At 42.3% G+C, this 20,817-nt stretch overlaps 1 protein-coding gene across 7 annotated transcripts in view; it reads right to left on the reverse strand.

Annotated features, from left to right (window-relative positions):
* TJP1 (tight junction protein 1) overlaps positions 1-20,817 on the reverse strand; it is a 2,268,071-nt gene that overhangs the window by 498,265 nt on the left and 1,748,989 nt on the right. For 4 of the 7 annotated variants that reach the window (XM_044078561.1, XM_044078563.1, XM_044078560.1 and 1 more), the window contains one exon: positions 10,448-10,623. In XM_044078561.1, the coding sequence (XP_043934496.1) occupies positions 10,448-10,623 (176 nt within the window). The remainder of the gene's footprint in view (positions 1-10,447; positions 10,624-20,817) is intronic. The other 3 variants (XM_044078564.1, XM_044078565.1, XM_044078562.1) reach the window with 1 other exon arrangement.

Raw genomic sequence — 20,817 nt, forward strand, 5'->3', positions numbered from 1 at the left:
AGAGGTGCGTTTTGAATGGTTACATTATCCGCCATGCTGCCAGATTTAGGGTTCTGAGTTGGCTGTGCAGAATCTGACTGTTTCGCTGGGTCAGTAAGTGAGGAATAAGAGGCAGTGTCCAGGCTGGGCCTTGAGGCAAGTGTTTTAGGATTGGATACCAGTGCTGGCGTGGCCAGTCTGGGGCAATCAGGATCATTTTTGGCTTCTCTTGTCTGACCTTTAGGAGTACCTTGGGGAGGAGAGGCAGACGAGGAAAGGCATATACTCTGTTAGACTTTTCCAACTGAATGACAGAGCATCCACTTTCCATGCTTGCTTGTGATAAGTCCTTGTGCAGAATTTTTGTAGTTGGTAGTTGTGAGGGGAGGCAAATAGATCTATGTCTGGGCATCCCCATTCCTTTGTTATCATGTTGAAGATGAGTGGATCCAGTTTCCATTCGTGGGAATCCGCAAGGTTTCTGCTTAGTTCATCTGCTAGAGTATTTTTCTTTCCTGGCACGAATTGTGCTTGCCCGTGTACTTTATAAGTCAATGCTGTGTTCCATAAAGTACGGGCTTGTCTGCAGAAGGGGTAGGAATGTGTGCCTCCCTGCTTGTTTATGTACCACATGACTGTAGTATTGTCTGTCCTTATCAGTAGTTGTCCTGGATGGAGTAAATCCTTGAACGCTATCAGAGCATTCTGAACAGCTAGCATCTCTTTTTGATTGCTATGTAGATTCATTTGATTTGTGGGCCATGTGCCCTGAATACATTTCCCTGCCATGTGTGCTCCCCAGGCATAGTCTGATGCATCTGCTGTTATTGACTGCCTGGCTGTGGGTAGAGTGAAAGGCTGTCCCTTGTTGAGGTGACAGGCATGAGCCCACCATCGAAACTCCTGTTGCAGGCAAGGAATGAGGGTAATTAATGCTTCCAGGTTTTGTTGCAGGCAAGGAAGGAGGGTAATTAATGCTTCCAGGTTTTGACCATGTTGAGTCCAGACACTTTTTAGGTACCATTGAAGTTTCCTCATTTGCAGTCTGGCATATGGAATTAGCAGTATGCAGGATGCCATGAAGCTCGAAGCCCAAAGCCTGCAGAATTTTTCTTGCAGATAACTGGGTTTTTGTTGCCAACATTTTGAAGTAAGAAGTTAGTTGTCTTTGTCTGGTGTGAGATAAGCCATCTGGGCAGTTGTATTTAAGCTTGCACCCAGGAATATTATCTCTTGAGAAGGTACTAGTTTTTATTTCTTTTCGTTTACAGTGTACCCTAGGCAAATTAATACTCTTTTTACGAACGCCGGATGCTTTAGTGGAGTGTCCTTGTTCTCTGCTTGTATAAGGCAGTCGTCCAAGTAGGGATAAATTTGAATTCCTCTGTCTGCAAAATGCAATTATTGGTACCAGGCATTTTGTGAAGACCCTGGGAGCAGTAGATAAGCCATAGGGCAGTGCAGAGAATTGGTAGTGCATTGAGCCAGCTATGAATCTGAGGTATCTTCTGCAAGACTGTCTGATTGGTATATGCAGGTATGCCTCAAGTCCAAAGTTACAAGCCAAGCCTTCTTGCCCAGCATGGGCAGAAGCTGCTGCAGAGTTAACATTTTGCATTTTGGAACGTCCAGAAACGTATTTAGAACAGACAGGTCCAGTATTGGTCTCCAGGTTTTGTCCTTTCTGGGGACTAAGAAAAGTCTTGAGTAAAATCCTTGTCCCTGCTCTTGCTGTGGTACTTGCTGAATGGCCTTAATTTGCATAAGGCTCGAAACTTGTTTTTGTGCCTCTGCCCACTGATTGTGTGGCAGGTTTGGCATACCTTTTGCCTTTGGCAGGGTGTGAAAGTGGAACCTGTAGCCCTGGGACACTATATTCAATACCCATTTGTCCTGGGTGATCATGTGCCAATTTTGAGAGAAAAGTGCTAGTTTTCCCCCTAAGGGGGCTGCAAGAAGATAAGTGCTTGGTGCTGGCAGAGGCAAGTCATTGGGACTGTTTCCTGTATGGCTGTGCTTTGTCTACTCCAGTTTTGGAGGTAGAAGCACCCCACTGTTTAGGCCTGTATGAGCCCTGGGGCTGGGATCTGCCTCTGGGACGTCTGTATCTGCCTCTTTGTGGCCTGTCAGACACTGGAAAGGACCAATTCTTTGTAGGCCAGTTCCTGCTAAATTTTGGTGGCTGCACCTATAAGAAATCCTTTACTGTTCGCATAGATTTCACTTTGTCCTCCATTTTCTTCAAAACCTCCTCTGCTTTAACACTAAGTAAAGTATCATGCTGTAATGGAGCATCTAATAATTTTGCTTTAACATGATCAGGCAGATTTTGTTCCTTTAACCAAGCATGCCTCCTAATGACAGAACCCATAATTGCGGCCCTGCAGGAGGCCTCCAGACAATCTAAACCACATTGCAATGTATGCTTTCCTACTTGTTCAGTTGCATGCAATAAATCCTGTATTTCCTTATTTTCTGTATAATCAGAATTAGTCAACATTTTCTGTTTTAACAGTGACATTAAGTATTGCTGATATTTAATCATATGAAATTGACAATTTAAAGCTCTCACAGCCAAAGTAGCAGAAGTGTAAACCTTTTTTCCCCATCTGTCTAGTGCCCTTGAGTCCCTGTCAGAAGGAATAGGAACTTTAGCAGTAGCGGCTTTAACCCCCTTGGGACCCAGAGAAATAGTTTCTGGGTCAGCAGTAGGGTTTTTATAAAGAAATTTATGAGAATCAGGAACCCTGTAATATCTGTCTGGCTTAACAGGAGCTGGAGGTAAGGAATCTGGAGAAAGGCTGGACTCTGAAAATACATCATCTACAATGTCTAGCACAGGGGGAATAGCAAGAGGCCTGTGCTGAGGAAGTAAAAGAAATCTCTGAGCCTTTTCTTTGATTCTGAGTAATCTTGGCTCTCCCAGTGGAAGTGTTCCCTCATGGTATGCAGGATTTCCCCAAAAGAAAAATCCTCAGGAGGAGAGGTTGAAGGAATGGATTCTTCAGCATCAGAATCCTCATAGGGAGGAAGAGTGTATTCCTGTACAGAAGAGGAGTCGGAGGAAATGGAAACCTGATCTGAAGAGTCATAGTCTGTCTCCTGTCTAGGCCTTTTGTCAGGAGGGGGATGGGAACCCCTGATCAAGGTAATAAGGTCTTTGGCCATTTTGAGCATCTGTTTTTTAGGCATGGAAGTCTGCTCTGAAGAATGCTGTACTTGTTTCTTTGTCTTTAAAGCTGCTGTAGTCTTTGCTTTTGAAGCTGGAGTAGGCTTTACATATAACTGTGTAGGTCTGAAAACACCCTCAGAAGCCGATGCCTGCTCAGCGTCTCTGGACTCAACTGAGGGAAAGATTTCCGAGTGTCCAATACCTTGAGTATCCAGAGGCCTAGCTGGCTCCACGTGGGAGTCGTCAACGGCCTGTGGCTCTGAGGTAGCAGGTGTCAGGGGCTGCGAAAGCACCTCAATGAGAACCGGCGAACCAGCGACTGGTTTAGCGGAAGCCTCATCGGTTTTGGATCTCGGATGCCTGTCCTTCTCTTTTTCCTTGCGTTCTTTAGAAACTCCGGTCGTCAGTTGTTCCGATGGCATTATGTAATATGAATTTTCGGCCAAAGTAATGATAAGCAAAATCAAATTGACGCTTAATAGTGGGTTTGTTGAATCTAGCAGAAAACCGACAGCTAGCAATGTTATGATCAGGGCCTAGGCAAGGAATACATTAAGAGTGATAATCCTTATGAGGTATTTGCTTCCCACAAGAAATACAATTGTTAACTTTTTCTGACATCGGTCTGGAGCAAGAAAAAAGTTTCCCCAACGGGGTACTCAGCTTTAATGAAGACTTCGGATCTGAAATTCATCTGTGAAAATCTCAGGGGTCGGCCGATCGGCACTTGCAAACTGCTTTTGCTTCGGGCACCGCACGGCAAGAAAGACTGAAGATAATGGCGTCGGCTGCATCTTTTAGACCCCTGGTGCACTGTCATCAGGGAAGAGCCGACAGCAACCGATGCCGGACCTAGACTTTGGAATTCTGGCCGACCGCGGGTCGCCTGCCAGCAGGATAACCCAAGAGTAATGACTGCAACAGTGAAACACGGTGAACATCTCCCTGGCTATAATGGAATCCACAGGAAGAAGAGTTTGAAAGGAGGAGATGAGGGTCAAGACCTTGGAAGGAGGCAGGGATGCCAGCAAAAGCACTATCTGGATCCTGCAACCCAGAAAAGCATGGTCCTGAAAAGGATTCAGAGAAGATTTCTTTGACGTTTACTGTAAATCCCAAGCTCTGAAGAAAAGAAATGGCAAAATGGAGATTTTGCAACAGGATCTCTAGAGAGGATGCCAGAAACAGCAGGTTGTCCAAGCAGGGAAACACTTGGATCCCCTGAATCCTGTAAAAAGCAATAACCGGAGAGAGTCATTTGGTGAATACTTTTGAGGCAGTAGAAAGGCCAAAGGGCAAAGGGCAAAGCAGGGAACTGAAAATGCCAGGAAGCAACAGATAAATGCAAAAACTTCCTTAAAAGGGGATGAATCAGAATATGGAGATAAGCATCATTGAGTTCCAGAGACACCATACAAGCCTGAGGAAGCAAAAGAGGGAACAAAGTCTGAAAGGACAACATTCAAAAAGTGGGCACCTTCAGAAAAGTGTTTAGATGATGGAGGCTAGAACAGGTCTCCAAGTACCCTACTTTCTGGGTACTAGAAACATCCTGGAGTAAAATCCCCCTCCCCTTTTGGGAAACAGGCACCTCTTGAATAGTACTCAAGAGTCAAAAGGTCCCGAAGCACCTCTGGGGAAAAAGGAGAGTTGTTCCTGATGGGGCTGAGGAATACCCATAAAAGGAGGAAGTGATTTCCACACCATGAAATACCCCTGGTGAATAATGCACAGGACCCAGGAATCCTGAGTAATCTGTAGCCAAACAGGAAGAAAGAGTGAGAGAGAGAAAGAGGAAAGTGGCTGGAAAGTAAAGGATAGTCAGACATCACCTGGTTTATTTGGAAAGGAAGACTTCTGAGGCATCACAACTACACTTAATAGAATGACGAGCCACTTGGGAGGAACTCCCTAACAGGGAAAGAGCAGAAGTTTTACCCTCAGAGTCTAGTAGATCAGACATAACCTGACAAGCCTGGGATAGGACAGCTAACACATACCTGGAAATATGGGTCTGATAATTAACAGCCCTAAAAGTCAAGGTAGCTGAGGTGTAAACCTTCTTACAGCTTTTAATGGTTATGCTGTCTTTATCAGAGGGCAGTAATCTGGATGAAGGAAGCAATTGAGAGATCTTGTCAGAAGCTACAGACATCACTGAGGGGTCAGCAGCAGGGTACTTGTTCAAAAATTTCAGTCCTCAGGCACCCTATAAAACCTATCAGGTTTCTTGGGATCAGAGGGCTGAGAATCTGGAATTTTAGAGGCATTGGAAAATCCATCCAACAAGGCAGTCAAAACAGGAGGAACAACAGAAAGTTTAGGAGAGTCCATCTGCAGCAACTCCTAGTACTTCTTATGAATCTCAGAGCCCTGAGCACAATCACATTTAAAGAACTCCATCATCCTGGCGATTGTGTCCCCAAAAGAAATCTCTTCAAAGGGAGTAGCAAAACTGGTAGATTCCTCTGACTCTGACCCATAGTCCAAAAGAGAAGGAATACGAGAAGAGTAAGCAAGGATTCCTCAAATGAATCCAACTCCTCCTCAGAGGAACCCTGCTTACCAGTGGGAAGCAGGAACAGAAACACCCTGAGGAAGTTTCAATGCCATCAATGCACTAAAACCCTGAGTGAAAGCCTTCCACTCACTCTGTGGATCCTCAGAGGAAGGAGAAACATGTTTACTTTTTTTTTCTCCAGTGGAACATCTGCCTTATAAAACTTGGAAGGCTCTGACCCAGGACCACATTCAATGGTAGTAGGGAAGACTTCTCTGAGTAAAATTTAAGGAACACCCCTAGGCCCCTTGGAAATGATCAACCATGGTTCTCCTTGAATATCCGAAATGGACACCTGCAAAGCCTCTCTGGATGTGCTTAAAGCCAGATCCCCAACAGCCTCAACCTGGTCAAGGAACCCAACAAAGCCGGGCATTCACTCACCTTGGTAGAGAAGTCCGGCAGAGGCTGAACAGCAGAAGATTCTGGCCTAAATTTCTTGGCCACCTTCTTCCCTGACAGCTGTCCCTTGGGGCAGGAAGTTCCCTCCATCGTTATCTTTCAGGAGAAATTTAAGATGCTGATTCTCAAGATACAGCATCAAAAAAGAAAGTCTTCTATGCAAAGTTTTAGGTACAAAAGCCTGACAGATGTAACAGGATGTATGGTCATGTGAGGCACCAAGTCAAAACAGACACGGTTCATTGTAGTCTTTATGGGGAATCTGTCTCCCACACTGGCATTTATCCTTCTTGCATGACATGAAACCCTACAAGTAACAAAAAGAAAAGACAAGTAAAAAATGACATCAATGAGACACTTATCAGCAATGGCTCCGTGAAACCAGCAACGGAATGTAGGCATTCAGATTGATGATTAAAAGATGGTGTTCGGACTGGTGGCAAAGTTGTTCTTAGGATGGTATGTCCAAACGTCACTTTTATGCCCTACAGTACGCAAGGAGCATACATGTGACGTACAGCATACCTTACAGCAACCTAAGAATTTGGTATATTGGCCGGATGCTGGGCTGCCCTAAGCAGGGGATCCTTAATGTTACAAATACTGCAACAGTGAAATGGAAGGACATTGTCATCTCAGTTTACTGAGAAATGTTATTTTGCCTGGCATATCTTATATCTTCCTTGAAAGAAAAAAAATGATACTGAATTTCCCTCCCTCTTCAGGCCATCACTGGATTAAATGACTGAAAGTAAAGCTCTAAAATGCACCTTAAAACGTCTGAAACCCCATGGCTTTGGGGCAGTCTATTAGCCACCAACCTTAATCTGATTATATATTTCACACTTACTAGAATGCACTCTTGCCCATTTAGGTTGTGTTGAAAGGATACTGGAAAAGGCAAAGTTAAAAAGTCAGACTGAATTTCTATTCAAACGTTATGATTTTTGGTCAGGTCATAACTGGCTGAAAGGGGCAAGTCTAAAATGCACCTCAGAGCATCCAAAACTTCACGGCTTCTAGGGACCCCCACCACCACCACCAACACAACTTAATTCTGATGTTTTCTCCACAGCTGTTATAGTGCAGTCTTTCCTAGTTAGCATTTATTGATACAGGAAAAACCCGAAGCATACTACACAATGTGAGAAAGGTAGAAAAAAGTAACCTGGACGGTGTGGGTATTCCAGAGTGGGAGAGACAGAGGGCACCAAAGGGATGTGTGCAAGTTGAGGGGAACAGTGGGCAGCAAGGAGGGGGTATATCATGGAGACCTTCTTACCTTAGGGCACCATCTCACCCATGAATGGTCATTACTAGCATCATCCAGCTTGTATGTGGATAAGAAACATGGGTAAAATCAAGAATACCTGAAAAGATGCAGCACAACAAAACTCTCAAACTGTTATCAGGCCAAAAAGGAAGCATGATGGCAGCACTAATGTAATGGTTATATCAGGGTGGTGGAATGGGGGAATGATCTCACCTAGGTCAGTCCATCCTCAGTGTTCACAAGAACAGACGCTCTTCCTCTACTACCACTATATGTGACCTTGGCACAGAAACCGGCCTCAACTGAACTTTTAACAGTGCATTACCAATAGATGTTTTACAAAGTTGAAATTCAAATAAGCAAATGGCAAGCAAATGGTAGGAATAAACAACTAATAATATGCACTACACAAAACGAACTTCAACCCATAAATAAAATTAGTAAACAAGTAAAACCACACTTCACCATGACAATGTTAAACTTCCTTTTAATAGGTTAAGCTTTAAAAACTGAGAGTCCGACGGCTCAAATTATTAATGAAGTGAGATAAAAAACTGTTGGCTCTAAAAAGCTGGTATCTTTATAAGTAAATTGTTTTCCTCACAACAATAAGCACTTTTAGCTATGCCTTCTTCAGATCGCAAGGGGAACAGAGTTGCATTTCCATTAATAGATTGGTACAGACCAATCCCTTCTAGTCCATTCCTATTTCTAATTAATTATTCAGAAGGGTTTTAGGTGTACATCACACTGTCTACAACCACTCATGGATCAGAATCAAGGCACACCTTTATTTTGTCCTATCATAGGTCACCTTCCTTTCAAAATGGGTCTCAAAGGCACAACAGAGTTTGGACCTGGTGGTTTATCAGCTCTTAAATTCACGATCCATTTTGCCTCATTCAATTTGGTCTGACTAGTGATGTCCCCTTTTCTTATTCTTTCTAAAGTGCATTCTATGACTTTCAAATTAAAGTAGTGCGTTGGAAACTCAACAACATGGTTTGCTAGAGCATTCTTCTGATCTCTGTTGCGAATATCTCAAGTGTCTCTGAACCCTATTTTTTAGAAGTTGATTGGTTTTACCTATGTAATATGCCGGGCACAATTTACAGGTTGCCATATACACATGTTGAGTATTGCAGTTTGCATAGTATTTAAAACGATATTATTAGTAAATTTTGGCCAGTTTTGACACAGGATAATAGAATATGTGATATAGTGGGGGAACAACCTAAGTTCACTTTCAAAAACAAAAAGAATTTGAAAAGATTATATCAAAAAGATGACTTTTCAAATGAACGTGTTTTGAATAGGAGAGGAACTTATAAATGTGGGACGTGCACAGCTTGTAATGTGACAAACTCTAGTAACCTATTTCAGCATCCTATAACTGGCTTGGAATATCGTTTTAAATGCTATGCAAACTGCAATACTCAACATGTGGTTTACATGGCAACCTGTAAATTGTGCCCATCATATTACACAGGCAAAACGGATCAACTTCTAAAAAATAGGGCTCAGAGACACTTGAGATATTCGCAACAGGGACCAGAAGAATGCTCTAGCAAACCATGTTATGGAGTTTCCAACTAACTATTTTAATTTTAAAGTCATAGAATGCACTTTATATGGAATAAGAAAAGGGGACATCACTAGTCAGACAGAACTGAATGAGGTGAAATGGATTGTGAATTTAAAAGCTGATAAACCACCATGTCTAAACTCTGTTGTGCCTTTGAGACCCATTTTGAAGGGAAGGCGATCTATGATAGGACAAAATAATGATGTGCCTTGATTCCGATCCATGAATGGTAAAACCCTTCTGAATAATTAGAAAGAGGAATTGACTAGAAGTTATTGGTCTGTACCAAGCTGTTAATGGAAATGCAACTCTGTTCCCCTTACGATCTGAAGAAGGCATAGCCGAAAGTGCTTATAGTTGTGAGGGAAAATTACTTGCTTATAAAGGTACCAACTTTTTAGAGCTAACAGTTTATTTCACTTCATTAATAGGAATTTGAGCCGAACTCTCAGTTTTTAAAGCTTAACCTATTAAAAGGAATTTTAACATTGTCGTGGTGGTGAAGTGTGGTTTTACTTGTTTACTGTTTTTTTTCTTTTACATCACCTTCAGCAGTTACCAGGTACTTCAATTCATAAAAAAATTAAGGCAATTTAAATAGACAAGCATTAAGCTTAAAGTAATGTAACAAATTTTCATAAAGTTAAACATCACAAAATTCATTGTTTCAAGATCATAAAGCAATTAAAATAATGTTTACAAAATTTAGAAGGTTAAAATATGAACTCTGTTAATATAAAAGTAATAAAATGCAAGTCTGCATGCAAATTGAAACACAAAAAAAAAATATCAAGGTTTCTGAGAACAAACGAGTTTCAGAAATGTGGGAAATGGGCTAAATGGTTAACGAGCACAAAGGGTAAATGCACTTAAGAAAAATTTCATTCATTTTCTACAGATGGCCCTAGATATGCAATTGCTTTAAGGAACAAATTAAGCCTAAAAGCAAGATTTGTCAGCAAGGAAAAGAAAAAAAATCCTTAAAAATGTTGTCACATCAGCAATAAAGTTTCCCAAAAGGCATCCTAAGGAACTTCACGAAGGCTTCCAAACAAAATGATTCTGGTGATGCATTATGAAACTGCTCAGTTTCACAAAAATGCATTTTCAATATCCCTAACTTTCTGCAAAATGGAGGGAAGAAAGGAAAAGGCACAACTAAGACTCACTGCTGTCAGGCAGGAACTTGCTTGAGAAATGGCTCCTTACTCTAAATGACTTACCTCTTTACTTGAAACTACATCATGACAGCAATATTTTATTCTGTTACTTCTAATCAAACAGGCTAGCATTGTTAAAATACAAAAAAATGAACATGAGTGGTTCTGTTCACAAAATGAACTACAAATGCATTGTATGCCCCCTTTACTCAGGTAATGTTAAATGAAGAAGGACTTGTTAGGTCACTTGTTTCACATACTGTTTTTAGGAAAGCATAAAGTCAATAATAAAGAGCAACTATTTAAAAATACGTACACTCAGGCAGTGATGGCTTGGGATTTACAGGAGGAGGAGGAACCGCAGGGTTTGCTAAGGGCTGAGAAAGCTGTCCATGCTGGGATTGAGGAGGAGTAACCTGAGAAACTGGCTCAAATCTTTTATCACCCACAAAAGGCTTTTCAACAGGTTCGGCATCTGCAGGTTTACTCCTACTGGATATAAAGGAGAAAAAAAACATTTAAAAAATTATTAAAAATTGTCAGCAAGTATTACACTGCATACAGTTACACTAAGCAACACAATGCATAAATAAGCATCAGTACTTCTCTGATGCCATAACCTCATTTAAACTGATAGCAAGAAATCTCACTGCAACAAAACACTCACAAAACAAGGAAAATGGTACATGAAGTCAAACAGATTAATTAAAATGGAAAACTAACACACAAAACTGCAAACATTACAAAGACAAATGTTTCTATATGTATCTGTTACTTAAACATTTAGAATGCAAAGACAAGACAAATTTACTCTGGCAATAAGTACTGAAAATCTGACTTTGAAAAAACATATCTTGAATGAAGCAGGGAACATGTATGGAGTTTTACAACTGCTAGACATGTACTTTTCAATACACAGTCACTGTAATTCTCATCATCTTTATGTGCACACCTGCAAGGATCACAACCAATCTCCCCCCAATGACTATCAGCCCCTATTAGCAAGCTAAAGGGCAACTATTCATTGCTAGTTGGAGGCTGTAATTCATATAAGGCAGAAAGTCTTGCTTTCTAGGCAAAACATGCCACTACCAATAGAAAACTTGATTCAGTAATGAAGCAGGAGAACAGAATGCAATCCCGAATGCTTAAATTCAAACCTGATGTCTAAAGGCAGCAATGGGGCACATGCTACTGTACTCCAAGTAATAACGAATACCAACAGTGACAGCTGTCCAGATTAAAGACCATGCACCAAAATGATTACCTCTAGATACAAAATCACAATATGCAGAAACTGACTTGGTGTCTAGCAGATGTTAAGTTCTTGAAAATATATCGCACAATTCTGAAATTCTGGCCTGAAACCCACTATATGCCCTTTCTGAATAAACAGCATGCAAAAGATCATACAGTTCAGTTAGTGATGGTCACACTCTATCTATCTATCTGTCTATGGGAGCATGTCATGCGATTAAAATTTCAGTGAACACAAAAGTGAGCGAGTGCTGTTCACCGAAATTACATTCGATGACAATGGGGTCTGCCTCTTTTTCACTGTTGTGCAACCTCGGAGTTGGCATAAGCAAGTCCTGTGTGTGTGTGTGTGTGTGTGTGTGTGTGTGTGGAGTGCCTCCCACATGAGGGGTGCTGGGGAGTTTGCCTCCCTTGCAAAAATAAATAAATAAATAAAAGTTTGCATTGTTTGAAGTGTTTAATGGTGATTTTCTTTTTTTTTGTTTTTTTCATATGTCGGAATTACCTTCAATGAATCAACATGAATCTTACATATACTGCATCTGGTAGACAGGTGTTAATACAATCTTGCTTGAAAGAGAATAGGTGTTAAGTACAGTTGTGTAAAATGTTACCATAACAGTAGATGTTCTTGCCTTGACCGCTGCAGTATTAGTCACTTATGGGACTTCCCTGCCGTGAAAGCCCATCATTAAGCCAGCCTACCATTGCTTTAAGGTACACTAAACATCACCTAAATGCTCCTCGGGTAGTATAGGACACAAAGGGGACATTCAGGTGTACAATCCTCAGAAATGATAGCTCCAGTAGGAACACCAGTCCAAGGAAAACCAAAGAGAACATGCACATCTAGGAAGGAAAAAGTCTAGGGGGATGGAGAGAGGGAGTGAATACTACAACGGAGAAGGCAAGAACATCTACACCGTTGGAAGAATTTACAGAACTGTACTATGTCCTTACATTTACCGCTGCAGTATTCATCACTTATGGGAGAGTGCCACAGCTCAAGAAGAAACTTGGGAGGAGGAAGCAGCAGTAGAGCCCGCCAAGAAGCCACGAGGAATGGCATTAGCAAAACCAGCTCTAGCTCCACGGATACCATCCAGCTTGTAGTGTTTGGTAAAAGTATGTACAGAAGTCTAGGTAGCTGCTTCAAGAATAGTAGTGTGTGAGCCCTTGAAAAAAGTACCAGAAGAAGCCACAGCTCTAACAGAATGAGCCTTTACAAAAGAAGGAAGGCTCTCGCCATGAAAAGTGTAACAAAAATAAATAGCCTTTGAAATCCAAGTAGAAATGGCCAATCCTAAAGACTTAGGATGAAAGGAAACAAACTGATTAGACTGACAACTCTAGTCTTATCCAAACAAAATCTGAGCTGTCTATGCACGTCTAAAGTATGCAGCACCTTCTCACTGTCAGAGAGGGTAAAAAAGTAGGCAAATTAATAGACTAAGCGATAACTTGTTACCCACCTTACACATAAAAGGATTAGTATGCAAGGACACCCTGCCCTCATGGAATATCAAAAAAGGCAGGCAAGTCATAAGGGCTTGCAACTCACACACCCATCTGGCAGAAGTAAGAATCCACAAAAGAACAGTCTTCCAAGAGCAATGTTACAAGGAAGCTGAAACAGCAGGCTCAAAAGGAGCCCCAGCCAGTTTCTCCAGAACAAAATTAAGATCCCAGGGAGGAGAAACAGGCTTCCTTGGAGGTCTAATACTAATGACGCCTTTAAGAAATTGCTTAGCCTCAAATCTAGAAGTTAAAGGAAGACAAGCTGAAAGAGCTGATAAGTGGGCTTAATAGAAGAACAGGCCAAACCAACACTGAGCAACTCACACAAATGAGAGAACCAAAGGAACATCCACAGTAAGTGGGTCCCTGCAGTACATCCTCAGAAAAAAGGGGTCTATGTGGAATCAAAACCCTATCATCCACAGTGTCAGCTAAAGTGTGAACAGGTGGGGATGGATGAGAGATCCCTTGTCTTGTGTGACCAGATCCACCCTGTGAGGTAGCTTGTGATGACTGCTCTTGGCTAGATGCAGAAGTAGAGGGAACCAGTGCTGTTCACAGCCAAAAGGGAGCCACCAACAAGATTTGGGGAGCATCCTGCTGAATCCTGAACAGGACTTTCGGAATGAGTGGAAGGGGAGGGAATGCATAAAGATACATCCCCTTCCAGGAAAATGAGAGGGCATCCACCTTCCACACCAGAGGACCTGGGACTCTGGCACAAAACAGAGGAAGTTGTCTGTTCATAGGGTAGGCAAAGAGATCTACTTGAGGAGTACCCCACTGGTGAACAATGTCCAGAAACCCATCCCTGTGAAGCATCCCTTCGTGGGACTGAGGGAAGGACCTGCTCAAAGCATCTGCCACAATGCTCTGATCTGAAGGAATATAAACTGCCTGAAGAGTCACTTGATACTTAACTGGCAAAGAAGGTAAGACCTTGTTCCCACATGTTACTTGATATACCACATAACTGCGGTATTGTCTATGAATACCTTGAGGCGCCCTGGAGAGAAGAGGATGAAAGGCCTGAAGAGCAAGCATGAGAGCTCTCATCTCTAACGCTGATGTGCTCCTTCTGCTGATGAGGCGACCAAACTCCCTGTACCTTCAGGGAGCCAAACGTCGCTCCCCATCCCACATCTGAAGCATCTGTGAACAGATCCTGAGAGAAGAGGGGGATGAAAAGGGAGCCCTGGATTCAGAGACAACTGCTGAATCCACCACAAAATTTCCTTATTGAGACAAAGGAGAAGAGGAACTGTAAAGTCTAGAGGATGCACATGTTGAAGCCACACCGACTTCAAAAGCCAGTGAACATCCTCATGTGGAGTTTGGCCAGAGGGAGCATAGGAACGGTGTAAGCTGTGAAACCCAGAGCTCTCAGAAACTTCTTGGCTGTAATGGAGGCTAAGGGAAGAAGAGTTTGAAAGTAAGAAATGAGATGTAAGGCCTTTCGAAGAGGCAGGGATGCCAGCATTGTCACAGTCTAAATCCTGCAACTAAGAAACACATGATCCTGAGAAGGAGTCAGAGAAGATTTTTTGAAGTTTACAGTGAACCCCAGGCTCTCAAGAAGAGAAATGGCAAAATGAAGAGTTTGCAAAAGGACCTCTGGGAGGACACCTGAATCAGCAGGTCGTCCAAGTAAGGAAATATTTGGACCCACTGAAACCTGCAAAAAGCAATCACAGGAGCGAGACATTTGATGAACACCCTTGGGTCAGTAGAAAGCCCAAAGGGCAAAGCACAGAACTGAAAATGCCAGGAAGCAACAGAGATCCAGGGACACCAGAAGGCCCGAGGGAGCAAGAGAGGAAACAGAGTCTGAAGGGACAACATCCGAAAGGAACCCACCTTCAAAAAAGTGTTTAGATGAGAGAAAGGTCTAGAATTGGTTTCCAAGTACCCTCTTTTCTGGGCACTAGAAACATTCTTGAATAAAACCCTTCTTGAATAAAACCCTTCCCCCTTTGGGACAAAGGCACCTCTTGAATAGTACCCTGGGACGAGATCTGGAAGAACCTTTGGGAAAAAAGGAAGTTGCTCCCGAGAAGACTGAGGAATTACCATAAAAGGAGGATGGAATATCCACACCATGAAGTACCCTGATGAATGATTGACAGAACCCAAGAAGCCTGGGTGATTCGAAGCCAAACAGGAAGAGAAAGAGAAAGGCAAAAAGAAAAATGAATGTGGCTGGGAACAAGCGGATAGTCAGACAGCACCTGATTTGTCAGGAAAGGAAGGCTTTTGAATCCCTACATCTGAGTGGCCTTAGCAGGGAAGCCCATTTACCTTTAGGGGTGAGACTGCCTACAAACAAAGGCTGGTTTAGAAGGGTTTCTCTGAAATTTAGGCACAGGAGAAACGAACATGTTTAAGCTCTTGTAATGCCTTCCCCTTGTCCTGAAGAAATAAACAAGCCAGCAGCCACTTCCCCAAACAAAAGTTTATTATCCAGAGGAGCATCCATCAACTTAGCCTTATCATCACCAGGTAAAGGTTGAAGCCTAGGCCAAGAATACTTCCTCATTCCTGAAGCAAAAGCAGCAGCCCTACATCTTCTGCATCATAACTACATTTGATTCGATTTTTTATTTTACATTTGTTTACCAGGAAAGTCTGACTGGACACAGATCCTTTTTCAGTGGAGGCCCGGGGAGAAAAGCTCCAAGAACAAAAAATACATACAATAGAGAAACAAATACAGCCAAGTGAGAAGCAAATACATACAAGATAGTGGTTTCAGACTCAATAAGTAGGGCAACAGTAATTTACAAAAAAAAAGGTTGATTTGATAGAATGACAAACTACTTGAGAGGAAGTCCCTAGCAAGGAAAGAGTAGAATATTTACTCTCAAGAGTCTGTAAAGATCAGGAAAAAGCTGACAAGCCCAAAAAAGAAGAGCCAACACATACCTAGATATACGGGTCGGATAATTAATTGCCCTAAAAGCTAGGGTAGCTGAAGTATAAACCTTTTTACCCAGCCTGTCCACGGTTCGACTTTCCTTGTCAGAAGGCAGTAAACTTGGACGAAGGAAGCAATTGAGACTGTTTATCAGAGGCTACAGACACCACAGAGGAGTCCAGCAGCAGGACATTTGAATCAAAAGGAACAATCCTCAGGCACCCCATAAAACCTATCAGACTTCTTGGGAGCAGAGAATCAGGCACTTTTAAAGCAGCCAAAACAGGAGGAATAGCCACAGGTTTAGAAGATTCCATTTGCAGTAACTCATAGTACCTCTTATGGATATCAAAGACCTGGGCACAATCCCAAATAAAAAAAAATTCCAGAACCCAAGAGATGGCTTCTTCGAAGGAAATTTCCTCAGAAGGCATATCTGGACTATTAGATTCCTCCTCCTCAGACCCGTATTCTAAAGGAGAAGGAATCTGAATAGAATAAGTAAGGGATTCTTCAGCAGATGCCAGCAAAGCCGCGTCGGACATGCTGCCCTCCAGATCCTTATCGACTGAAAAATCCAACAACACAGACAAGCAAGCCTCCGGGTTTGTAACAACTTTGGGAGAAACACCCAGCAGATGCTGGACAATGGAAGACTCAGATCTTACCTTTTTCACCTTCTTCCCGGACAGCTGACCCTCGTGGCGGGAAGTTCCTTCCATAGTATCTTTAGCAAGAAGCTTAAGACTCTGGTTTCAAGATATAATGAAAGGGAAGAAAGCCTACAATGAAGGGTTTTCAGGACGAACGCCTGACAAATCGAACAAGATGTATGGTTGTGAGAAGCGCCTAGGCAAAAAAGGCACTTATCGTGGTGATCTTTATGGGGAAAGTCTCTCAAACTGGCATTTACCCTTCCTGGATGACAACACCAAAGAGCACAAAAAAATACAAGAAAAAAAAACAAAAACCCCAACTGGGCACTTAACTGCAAACGTGAGGACTTCAGCAAACAGGAGTAATCACCAGAATACAAACATACAGTAAAAACTGCAGAAAACGGATGAAGGCAAACAGACTGGTGGCAAAGAAGTTCTGAGGATGGTACACCTGAACGTCACCTTTATGCCCTACACTACACGTGGAGTATTTGAGTGACAATCAGCGTATCTTAAAGCAATGGTAGGCTTTGGTAGACTGGCCGGATGATGGGCTTCCACAGCCGGGAATCCCATAAGTGATGAATACTGCAGCAGTGAATGTAAGGACATCATTTAAGACCCTTGAAAAGGAAAGGGAAAAATGTGATTTAATCACTTCTGTTATTAAATAAATTGTTTGGATCCCTAGCTGATAACTTAATATCATGCTCAATAAGTTCAAAGATTATAACTTTTAAAAGTCTAAAACTAATCACTTGAATACTGTGGCATGTCCACTGGTGTGGCTCATAGAGGGACAGCTCAATGCACAGACAAAAATACTGTGGTGAGTGGCTGTGTGTTGTGTCTGGGCAATTCAAAGACACCAGCAGACTGAAACAGCAATGGCCAGAACTGGGGAATACGCAATGCATGCAAATGAGTGCATGACTACATGAAATTCCATACAAGGCAACATGCAATATGCCTGGACAAGATGGGCAACTGAAAGTATAAAATGGTGGTGCATAGTGCCTGCGTCCACTCATTTTCAATGCCATGACGTATGTTAGGGACAGCAGCAATTATGGCTGAAAAGCATGTGTCGGTAGCATTCCCCCCTCCCCACCCCCCGAGTAAGTGCTAGGAATGCTGTCAAGGAAATTTAAACAGGCAATAACTCACAGTCCAGAAGACAGTGGATCACTTCAGAGTGGACAGGAATGTGGTACGGGATGCGGTCAAACAGAGTCACCCATGACTAAAATCAAGGGTATGTGTGTAGTATGTCCATTCCTGTGGACACAAAAGTATGTGTAGCACTTGCCATTCTATTAACAATGGCCATACACTAATCTACTGGGGATGCAGGTATATTTAAGGTTTGCCCTTCACAAAAAAATTTTATTAATTCCTTTTCATAATGCTACAACATGCTGAGGGTAGATATACGGTTCCTAACGACAGAGAAGAGTCAAAACCTTGGCTGTATTCTACAAAACTACATGCTTCCCTGAAGAAACAAGCACCACAGACTGTACCCATATTGCTATCAATGCCCCACCCAGTCCAGACATGAATAGATACATAAACAGGACTGCTTACCACTTCTTAAAATGCCAGATGGTTATAATGCCCAGGGCATTGCACCACCCAAGCAATTCACACAATTCTCACAGTTAGAATACATCTGATCTTTACCTCAGACTCCTGCAAAGGGGGGGTTCCTCCAGAGTCACATGATTATTAGGTGCACACACATCAGACAGAAAGAGCTACAAAGACCGTTAACCACACACACCAGGAACAAGCCACATATAATGCTGCACCTTTGTAAGCTGCTTTTGAAGCTAAATATGCCTTTCGAGCCATAGATAATGACCTGTATTTGCAATCCACAGATCACGTATGAAGTAATATAGCCAATACTGAAACCAGAAAGATCATAGAACATGCATTCAGAATTCTGAATGCCAGAGTCTGCTTGTTCAGACACCTCTGGTGGGGCTTTACGGGTTCCTATTAGAAGACCGAAGATGCATTCTTTCAAATGCGTCTTGGTCGAACTTAAAAGACTGAAACGACAAAATATCTAAGTGGCTTACATAGGGTCGATTAAGCATTCGGTGATCTAATACAGACCTGGGCTTTACCGTATAATCCTGAGATATGTAGCAAAACAACTGTAGTGAATGTAATGCTACATAACATGTCCCTGTGAAAACATGCACTGCAGCCAGATTACTTCAGTGCAGGGCAGGGAGCAGATATAGGGGAAGCCAATGTACAAGTAATACCACAGCCAAGGTGGCAATGGAATGAGTACACTACAGCACTGCAATATAGAGGCATCTGCAATATAGAGGCATCTGGTCTACAACTACGGACCATGACACAAACAAATGCATGATGTACCACAGTTATGATACACACATTAGCTCATAGTCTGGCCACACTGTGCTTCAGACATCAACATATCCACAAAGGTTTGGAGTGGGAAAGGCACACTCATTACTCCCATGAAACACAGCGACATTTGACTTCTACACTACAAAGTGGGGTAGGATTACAGGAGGCAAGGTCAGTAACCCAGTACTCTGGTTGATTCTGGGGTATCAATAATCACATCCTCCAGTAACAGGGAGCCACTACATGACCACTGCTGTCATGTACCAACTAGCCATGTTAGTTACATTTACTGTGGACTCATTCAAAAAACACTTCACTGAAACCATTCTTTCACTAAACACAACCCTCTACCCACCCTGCCTACATCAAAACAAAATACTCTGCCCACAGTCTTTTCTTTTTCATCAGTATCTATCTCCTATATAAAAAAAACTTCTATTGACACTTAAGCCTACAAAATATGCAGCTGACAATCTCCCCTCTGAATAGCTAAAAACAGCATCAGAAGCCCTAGCTTATCCAGTCTTTATATTATCTTAATCAGTCCTTATCAGAAAGCTATGTCCCCACATTGTGGAAAACAACCCACATCATTCCCTTCCATAAAGGGGACTCCTACACCGAACTTTCCAATTACCACCCCATAGCCTTCCCTTCTCCACTTTCCAAGATACTTGAGAAATGCATCCATTCTAAAGTCTTAGACTACCTCTTAGTTAATAACCTCCTCTCCAGCACCCTGCATGGCTTCAGGCCATACCACAGCACTACTACCACTTTGCTCTATTTCACTAACGCTATCCATCATAAAAATGATGGCCTGTTCTCTGCTACATTTCTAGATCTATGCAAAGCTAACCTATCCTTCTCCAATCAGCTACTGATTTGTTTCACAGTTATCTAACTGGCCGCCGCCAATGAGTTATCTGGCATAATGACCTGTCTCCTCGACTTCCTGTAAAACTTTGTGATCCCCAAGGGTCAATCCTTGGTCCCCTACTATTCTCAGTCTTCACCAATGATCTATTCACTGCCACCAAGATTGCTTCTCTTATACAGTATGCAGATGACTCCACCCTCATCTGCTCAGCCCCATCTATACCTGAACTTCACAAGATCACACAAGAAGCCTTTTCATCTTCAGAAAGTTGTGTATCTAATGCTGTTATTACTCAAGCCAAGAAAGACTAAACTCCTTATCTTCCAACCCACTAAATCTAACCCCTACTATCCCCAACTTTAATATTCTAGCCAAATACAGTACCATCATCTCCCCAACAGAACACACCAAACCACTTGGTGTTGAGATTGATAAACTCGGATTTGACCCTCACAATTCTCTTACCACAAAAAGGTTCACAAAAAAAACTAGGTGCAATTATACAGAAAAACAATTCCTCACCAAGACAGCCAGACTTTCTGCTGCCAATTCCCACCTAATCTCCACTTTACTCTACACCTCTCCTATACTTACCTAGCTTAGACAAACAGACCTAAACAAGCTCAAGGCTTGCTACAATAAAATTGCTAAGTTTGCCACTGGTGCATCTTATCGCAGCCACCACTGTATCTCACTTAGAGAACTTGACTAGCTTGAACTCCCTCAACTTCTTCACCTGAATCAACTCTCTCTCGCTCACAAGTTAGTAAACTATCCTCTTAAAGTCCCATCCCTTCAAACCTTCTCCAGCTGTACTGCTCCACTAGACCACTATGCTCCAGCAGCAAAAATCTACTTCTATTGACCAAACACAAGAACTCGGTGAGAGAAGCACTATTTTCCTGCATAATATCCAGATTATGGAACAATCTCCCACCTTTATAACCACACTCCATTCTTGCAATCACCAAGACTGCACTAAAAACTCACTTAAAAAGTCTCTGGTTATGCCCATGCATCAATCTCGACTAGTAACCCTCCTTTTTACCTCCTCTTCCTCTCCTGCA

Source organism: Protopterus annectens, chromosome 7.part1 (assembly GCF_019279795.1).
Source record: "Protopterus annectens isolate FY-2018-M chromosome 7.part1, PAN1.0, whole genome shotgun sequence".
Classification (NCBI taxonomy): Eukaryota; Metazoa; Chordata; order Ceratodontiformes; family Protopteridae; genus Protopterus; species Protopterus annectens.